General features: G+C 55.9%; 1 protein-coding gene across 1 annotated transcript in view; it reads left to right on the forward strand.

The window, feature by feature from the left end:
• The first annotated feature begins 2,022 nt into the window (after positions 1–2,022).
• Shh (sonic hedgehog signaling molecule) overlaps positions 2,023–8,262 on the forward strand; it is an 8,988-nt gene continuing 2,748 nt past the window's right edge. Inside the window, exons 1-2 of the mRNA XM_048785397.1 lie at positions 2,023–2,697; positions 6,300–6,677. Coding sequence (XP_048641354.1) covers positions 2,389–2,697; positions 6,300–6,677 — 687 coding nt within the window. The 5' untranslated portion in view covers positions 2,023–2,388. The remainder of the gene's footprint in view (positions 2,698–6,299; positions 6,678–8,262) is intronic.

An 8,262-nucleotide genomic window follows, 5' to 3' on the forward strand; every position in this document is an offset into this window, starting at 1 on the left:
TAGGTGTCTGACAAAACCTCCCCAGTAGCCCAGCACAATGCCAAACCTCATCCAGTCCCAACCCTCTGCCAAGAGGGAGCTGACCACTCCTGAGGTGCCCAAGTCCAGCCGTGCCCATGCAGAGCTCTGAGCAGTTCAGGATTTGCCCCCATAACACGCCTTGCCCACCCTGCATGTCGAGGAGGTGAACTGTCTGCACCGTATCGCTGCTCCCAGCACACCCCCTGCCTCTCTGCGCTCAGGGGCTACAGGGTGGCCGTGGGTCCTGTGGGCTTTCTGCGCATGCCTGAGTTTGTAAGGGAGGGTGGAAAAGAATAGGGAAGGAAAGGAACTGAAGCAGGTAGACACCAGGCAGCTCAGGTCACCTGTTAGTCCCAAAGCACTCCTGGGGCACAACGTGCATCTACTGTGCAGGAGACCACATCAAACAGGCCCTCCCTTCCTCCCCAGAGGGTGGTGGGTCTTTTCTTGCAGCAGAGGCACACCCCCTCAGCAGGACAGCTCTGCTGTCTGCTTGGTGGAGACCCCAGTTCCCTGCTCAGCCGGCCTGGATAAGCTTGCAGGCTGCTGTGCCGCCCAGCCTCTGGGTCGGCCTTCTCTGGAAGATTTTGATTCTTCACAAATTGTAGAACAGAGAAAAGAGACAAGTTAGGTGGGAGAGCAGGAGAGCAACCGACAGTGAGTCTCTCCTAAGATGCACCTCTTCTCTCCCCACCAAAAAAACAGCCTGACTGCCAAGAAAGTGCTGGAAAGGTGCCCCTGCCTGAGAGCCCAGCTTCTTACTGGGCCTCTGCTCTGCCTGGGATGGAGGGGAGCACTTATCCCTACAGGGCAACCGTGGAGGCATTCTTCCTCAGGGTCAGTATGCCACTTGCCCTGGTCTGGAGGATTTACTGTGGAGGGGTGGGGGAAGAACAGAGGGGAAGCCACGTTCCATAAAAAGAATAAATTTCAGACTTTTAAAACTAGGACTTTTGAATTTTTTTCTTTTCCTAAAAGAAGTGAAAGGGATTGGAGATTCAAGGATTGCTAAACTCTACGCACTGTTCCCTTTTCTATGATGCTCTTTGACCACAACCCTGTTCCCCATTGTCCCCACCCACCCCTTAGTCTGTAGCCCCAGCACCTGGCTGGCCTCTGTCCTTGAGGACTGGCTTACGGAGCTCCACTCACTGTGGCAAGGAGCCTGAATTCCACGTCCAGCTCATCCCTGGCCCTGCACTTTGCTCGGATCGATCACGGCGGTGTGTGTGTGCGTGTGCACAGCCTTGCCCACTCCTTGCTGCCCCAGGCACAATGGCCTCCTCCCACCACACATGCACTAGCCCAGCCAGCTCCCTCCTCTGTGCCCACCAGGTGGTCTGCCCTGCTGGTCCCTTGGCTCACTCTGGACCTGCTCCTGAGTCTCATCTTCTCTGCAGAGGTTGAACCATGTAAGGCGTTCATGGGAACACAAAGAAGAAGCAGTATTTTCAAGTTTTTCTAAGGCACATAAAGCATTTCAAGCAGCAATGCCTAAAGTCTTGGCCTCACATAATTACCCTTATCCAAGGATGGTAAATTTTCAGAAGAAGGTGCAGGGTCCTCTCCTCCTAGGGACACCTAGCCTGTAAAATCAAGTCTTTGGGGGAAACGGCAGAGCTGGGCAGGTTTCCCTCTCAAACATTTGAGAGACTGTTTGTTGATGACTGAAGCTTGGGGTGTGTGTGGGGGGGTCTAGACTGTCCTTTAAAAACTTATGTTGGTTTTAACTGAAGCACCTACCATTCCAGAGAAAGTAAAGGGGGAAGCACAGAGATGTGCACAAAGCAGGCAGTAATCGATCTTATCCTAGGAAACCTGCCTCTTCCCTGCCGCCCACCTCTTCTTAGTAAAGACCTCCCTCCACCCTCCCTATTTTTTTTTAACTCGAAGCCTTCAGGTGAAAATAAAGCAACAGCAGCAACAGAAAAAAAAATGTAGTCTTCTTCAGGGTTAACATCAGAAGACAAGCTTCTGCGGCTTTGGCCAATCAGATGCGCCCCTGCCAGCTATAATATAGTGCGAAAGGCAGCCTGTCTCACAAGCTCCCCAGGCTTGCTACCATTTAAAATCAGACTCTTTTTGTCTTTTGATTGCTGCCTCGAGACCCAACTCCGATGTGTTCCGTTATCAGCGACCGGCAGCCTGCCATTGCAGCCCCTGTCTGGGTGGGGATCGGCGGCGAGTCCCCCGCAGCAGCGGCGGGCAAGGTTATATAGAAAGAGAAAGAGCCAGGCAGCGCGCGAGCGAGCGAGCGAGCGAGCCCAGCGAGGCAGGGAGAGCGCAAGGGAGAGCGCACACGCACACACCCGCGCGCACTTGCTCGCGCACACACCCGCGGGGACAGCTCGGAAGTCACCAGGTTCCATGGACGAGATGCTGCTGCTGGCGAGATGTCTGCTCGTGGTCCTGGTCTCCTCGCTGCTGGTGTGCTCGGGGCTGGCGTGCGGACCCGGCAGGGGATTTGGGAAGAGGCGCCACCCCAAAAAGCTGACCCCTTTAGCCTACAAGCAGTTTATTCCCAATGTGGCCGAGAAGACCCTGGGGGCCAGCGGCAGATATGAAGGGAAGATCTCCAGAAACTCTGAGCGATTTAAGGAACTCACCCCCAATTACAACCCCGACATCATATTTAAGGATGAAGAAAACACGGGAGCAGACAGGCTGATGACTCAGGTAGAAACCCTGCGCGGGGCGTGGAGCGTGTTCCTTTCGAGGGGGCTGCGTGCGACCAAACAGTCCACACTTACTCTGTTTGCTCTTTGGGCGGATAGACCGGAGACTGTTTGGCCCTCTCCTTCCCCACCCACCTGCCCACCTAGCAGGGCTCCTCTTCCTAGAGGAGAATGGAAGCTTAGAGTCCATCAAAGAAGTTTAGGGTGTGGGTGGGGTGAGAACAGAAGGCGATGTGGTCCATTTGGGCCCTGATTTGATTAGTCTTGCTGGGACAGCCTCCCCTCTCCTTCCTCTACTCCGGCTTGTAACTTGGGAGACCTTGACTTCAGAGGGGGCATCTGCCCTTTCCAAGTCCAGGGTGAAAATGGAGGAAAGCTGTGGGAATGCACCCATAATCATAAGTGACCTCCAGGTCACTGTACAAAGGTAGCCTTGAGTATTAGAGCTCAGAGCTTACACGTTTTCCTTCTCTGTGGTTTTCTTTTTTCACCCTTTATCCCCACCACCAGTACCAGAGAATCCTAACTGGAAAAGCCAGGGGCCGTCTGACAAAAGCCAGGGGCTCCAGAAGCTCCCTGCTAGCCTCCGCTGAATCGCACTGCCACTCTGTCCTCCCCATTTGTGCTCACCAGATGTATTGATATTTCTGTAAGGATGCTCTTTCATTCCGGAGCTGGGGTACCTTGGGGGGAGGGACTTAAAACTTATTGGCATTGCATCACTTGAGTTTTCAACCTGCTTGCATAAGAATTAAGAGGGAATAAATATTAGTGAGGGTTAGCGGGTGGGAGGAGAGGCAAAGCAAAACATGAATTCCTCTCTCCATTCCCACCTCCTTGGAGACTTCTGGGCTGCCAATCTCCCAGCCAATTCTAGACTTTCTGAAACTCCATGCACGTATGACTGAAGCTAGAAATGGGTTTTCTTGCAAATATAGGTCAACATCCTTTTTATTGCCCTATTAAAATATTCAAGTCCTACCTTTAGGGCTAGGTGCGCACAGTGGCTGACGGAGCGGCGCTGGTGGGGCGCAAGTGCAGGGGGAGGGTGCAGGCGGGAGGGAAAGAGGAGCTTCCTCAGAGCCGCGCTGCTAGCCACAGGCTCCCGGGTGAGGAGGTTGAAAGAAGACGGCAGCCGGGTCTCGGTTTAGAGCCGGCAAACTGTAGGAGTGGGAACGCAGTGAGGAGACTCCCTCACTCCCTCATCTGCTGCCGACCACTTTAAATCTGGACCGCGAGTGTGTACGCGCGCGCCTGTGCCCAAGAGCAGCGCGAGCCACGGTTAACTGCACGGGGCACGGGGTGCCGGGTGCGTGCCGCCAGCTGAGGGCATTCTCCTGCTAGCCCAGTCACCTTGTCACCCTCCCTCCCGGAGGAGGACGGGCGGCCTCCAGGTCCTCAGAATCCGAAACGAAGGAGGCAATGGAAAAGAAAGCCTCGGGGGCGGGGACCTTAGGTCCCCCAGGCTGAGCGAGTCGCGTTCGTCCTTGTCGGCCCGAGGCGGACGCCAGAGAGAGGGTCCTTGGCCCGCGCCCCTGCCCAGGGGCCTGGGCCTCGTCGACTGCTGCAGAGCTGCGAACGCGCGGAGCCGCGCACCAGAGCAGACGCATTTCAGCTCCACTTACTCCGGGGTTATCGATCTCGCGGCTACGGTTTCAGCGCGCGCGGGGCTGGGCTCAGGCAGCCGGTCCCGGCCGCTCCANCCGCGCCGGGCTCCTTGCCTGGGGTCCTCCATGCCTGCCCAAGTGGCGCAGCTCAGGGTGCTGGGTCCGTGCTGCCCTCCCTCTCCCAGGCTGCTCGGTGGGAAGCTGTTTAAAGCCTCATCTGCTCCCCCCTCCCTAGAGAAAGGAGCTGTAGTGGGGTGGGGGCTGGAATGGGGGTGGCTGTGTGCGTGTGCGTACCGCGGTGTGCGCCTGCGCGCACCGGGCTTCAGATCCCAGCTCTAAACGGACCCTGGTTTACTGATTGATTTTCATGTAAAACGCGTTCAATCCTCAAGATGACCTCACTCAAACTCTGCCCTTCCGACTTTTTTTTCCTTTCTTTCTTCTTTTTTTCTTCTTTTACTTCTTAAGAAAGCTGCCGGCAGGCCCAGAACCCTGCAAGCGCTGACCTGTTACCAGGGCCGCCCCAGCCCCCCCCCCCACCCCGTCCTCTCGGCATTTGTTGTATGTTTAACTCTGCGACCATATTACTGGTTTTTATTGCTGCCAGAAACACAGGACTTTTCCTGTTGCGCAATTTGTCAGTCCCCTAAAAGCGCAGGCAGAGTCCTTGCAAGAGTCTCCGCCCTTTGTAAAAGAGTTCCCCTGGCTGTTACTAGGGCCCTTTCCATCCCAGTAACCTGCTTCCAAGCAGAGCATCCCTCCCCGCCTTGGGGTGGGTGGATATCAGCCCTACCCTCCTCAGATGTCACCTTGCAATTGCTTCTCCTGCCTCCTCTCAGGTCTGCTTCCCTTGGGGTGCACCATCATCGTTGTATCTCCAGTTTCCCCTTTTCAAATCCCGAATCCAACCCGCAGCAGTATAAAGGCCCAGGTAGTGAATGAGTACCCCCCCCCCACACACACACACACACTTGACTCAATTTTTATTTTCTGAATATGGCCCAAGATTATGGATGGAGCCCCCACAATCCCAAGTTCCACTCTGCCCTGCACATGGGTGGAGGGGAGCAGAGCAATGAGAGGGGCAGGCCCGGCTCCAGAGGCCTCAGGCCTTTCTGGGTCCCATCCCCCACCTGTTCTCCTGCCCGCCCTCCCCACCCTTTAAGTTTGCTCTTCAAACTTGCTGGACACCATTCTGCACCAAAGCCAAGAAAACAAGAAAGGAGGAAGGGAACAGGTTAAAGAAAACAAGAACACAATCAGACCCAGAGCAGCCTGGCCCAGAGGAGTTCCACAGGGGAGGAATGTGGCCACCCAGACAGAGAATGTTTGTCCTGCGGCCCTACCCATGCTGGACATTAGAGCTCACCTGCCTCCTGCCTCCGAGCACTTGGGCTGCCTCCCACCCTGAGTGGCTATCACTCCCTCACCTTTGGCTTCCTTCTCGCCTTGGATAGGCATAGGGTAGGAGGGAAGGTCCAGAGGGAGATGGCGCTGGGTTTCCCTGTCCTTAAGTAGTGCACCGAATAGGCTCTGTTTTCTGCACTGGCCTCCGTGGCCTCCTCAGCAGGGATTTACCCCAGAGAGAATGGTAGACCCTTGCCCAGGTATGCAGAATGGGGGGAGCACAGACAGGTCTAAGAAGTGCAGAGCAGTGGGGGGGGGCATTGGCCGATGGTGCCCCTAGAGGGTTCTGGAGCTTGTCTGAAACACAGTTGACCTCTTCCAGAGAAACTGCTTATTTCTCAGACCATGCTAGTTGATTGGCAGTTTCAGGATTGAAAGGAGGTCCTCAGCTTGTCTCCAAGAGAACTGGCTCCTCCTGCAAATGTTGTTCCCTTCTCCCCACCCAATGCCCACTCTAGTTCTGTCTCCCCACTTCTCTCCACATGTCCTTACCCTAAGCCTGGTCAGGGCTGGCTGATGGATGGGTTGGCGGGGTGGTGGGGTGGCGGAGCTAACAGGTCTGTTGGTTGGGCACCCCTTCTCTCTACAGAGGTGTAAGGACAAGTTGAATGCCTTAGCCATCTCTGTGATGAACCAGTGGCCAGGAGTGAAGCTGCGGGTGACCGAGGGCTGGGACGAGGATGGCCACCACTCAGAGGAGTCACTGCACTATGAGGGTCGTGCTGTGGACATCACCACATCTGACCGTGACCGGAGCAAATATGGCATGCTGGCCCGCCTGGCCGTGGAGGCCGGCTTTGACTGGGTGTACTATGAGTCCAAGGCCCATATCCACTGCTCCGTGAAAGCAGGTAAGACCCCTCATGCCCAGCCCTTCTCCATATCCCTTGACCCCACACAGTACGGTACCCTCACTCCAGGTCTGTCCTGTAAGGCCATCTGTTGGTGCAAGAAGCCACTATTTTCTTGACCTATGAAGTGGTCTTTGACATTTTGTGGACACTAACAATTGAGGACACTAACATCCTCACCTCTAATTTGAGGGGAAAAGAAAAGGGAAGTGAGGGCCAGGGAGGAAGGAGCACCCTGTGAGCCCCCTCCCTGCCAACCCTGAAGGCCAATGTCCACCGGCTGTCTAGCCCAGATTCAGAAGACCTGTGGCTTTCAGAGTCTCCAGACCCCACTTTTTGGAGTCCCCACTGCAGGTGGTGGAAACAAGAAGAAAGAGTGAAGGTTGGCGGGGAGTACTGAAATTTCCATGGCGACTCTGCAGTTAGCCAGGTCTTTCCTCTTTCATTTGGGGCTTAAAAACCTACCACCACTCCCGCTAAGCGCAGGAGGGTCTGTCCAGGGCATAAATGGGCTGCTGGCTCCTCCCCGCTGAGCGCCTGTGGATTCTTAACTAACCTAACTCACTCGCTAAGCCTTTGGGGAGAGGCCTGGTGGGAGGCAATAAACCCAGTAGTTACCACTTCCAACATCTGGAGCCGAAGGAAGCATCCGTTCTTATTAGGAGCCCAGCTGGGGTGCCCTGCGTAGGGCAGGAACGGGAAAGGCCATCCCCTCCCAGTCTGCAGCTGGAGCGCCTGGCCCCCAGGCTGAGGCTGACTTCCCTGGGCCTGCAACGCCACATGCTGTTACCGGGAGGAACAGCCACGGCGCCGAGGCATTACCCACACACGCGCACTACCCCGACTTGGGGCCGTATGTGCAGATCTTGCCATCTCTCGGACAAGTAGACACATTTAGCAAGACAATTCACAGTGAATTTCGAAGGAATTGTCTTCCGTGCCCCCCTCCAGTTTTTCCCGTTTTCTTCTAAACTGCATTTTAAGGGCACATTAGTAGGAAAACAGTGTTAAAGCCCACTGCATAGGTAAGAAAACGTTGCTTCTTGCAACAACCGAAGGTGAAGGTGTGAGAGCTCAGGTAGGAAAGAGTCGTGTACAGCTCCTGGCGACGCCCCTACCCCTGCACGGGCTCGAAGCGAGGAGACTTTTGCTGGGGATTCTTTCTCTGCTCCGGATGGGAAATGGTGGTGGCGGGAGGCCCTCAGCCCCCGGCGCGCCCTTTCCGGGACCTTGCTCCTGCGCTTAGAAGCGCGAGGTCTCCTTTACGCCGGCACTGTTCGTGAGGTCCCCCTGGCGGAAGTCCCTAGAGGTCTCTTCCCAAATGAGCAGCGGTAATCCCGCCCCAAGGGTCTCGCCGGGAGAGCAGAACCCTGGGCGCCGAGCCGCTCATTGGCATTCTGCGCACGCTAGCCTAGGCGCGGCGCAGTGCGTGTCAAGCAGGGTCGTGCGACTCGACGACTTGGGCTCGCCAGCGCCCGGGGTCGCATTCCGGGGGGCTACAGAGGGCCTCCATCGGCCAGCCCCGCACTTCATGACAGAGAAACCGATGAGAAGATTAAAAACCTTCTGTAATTCCAGCAGGAAGATTCTTTCTCGCAATCTCTATTTGCAAAAAGCATGATCCCGGAGATTGGAATGCAAAGAAGATCCATACCTCCCTGCCTCTCGTCCCTGCCACCCTCCCCCCCGCCCCCCGCCCCG

This window comes from Marmota marmota, unplaced genomic scaffold (assembly GCF_001458135.2).
Source record: "Marmota marmota marmota unplaced genomic scaffold, marMar, whole genome shotgun sequence".
In the NCBI taxonomy this organism is placed as follows: domain Eukaryota; kingdom Metazoa; phylum Chordata; class Mammalia; order Rodentia; family Sciuridae; genus Marmota; species Marmota marmota.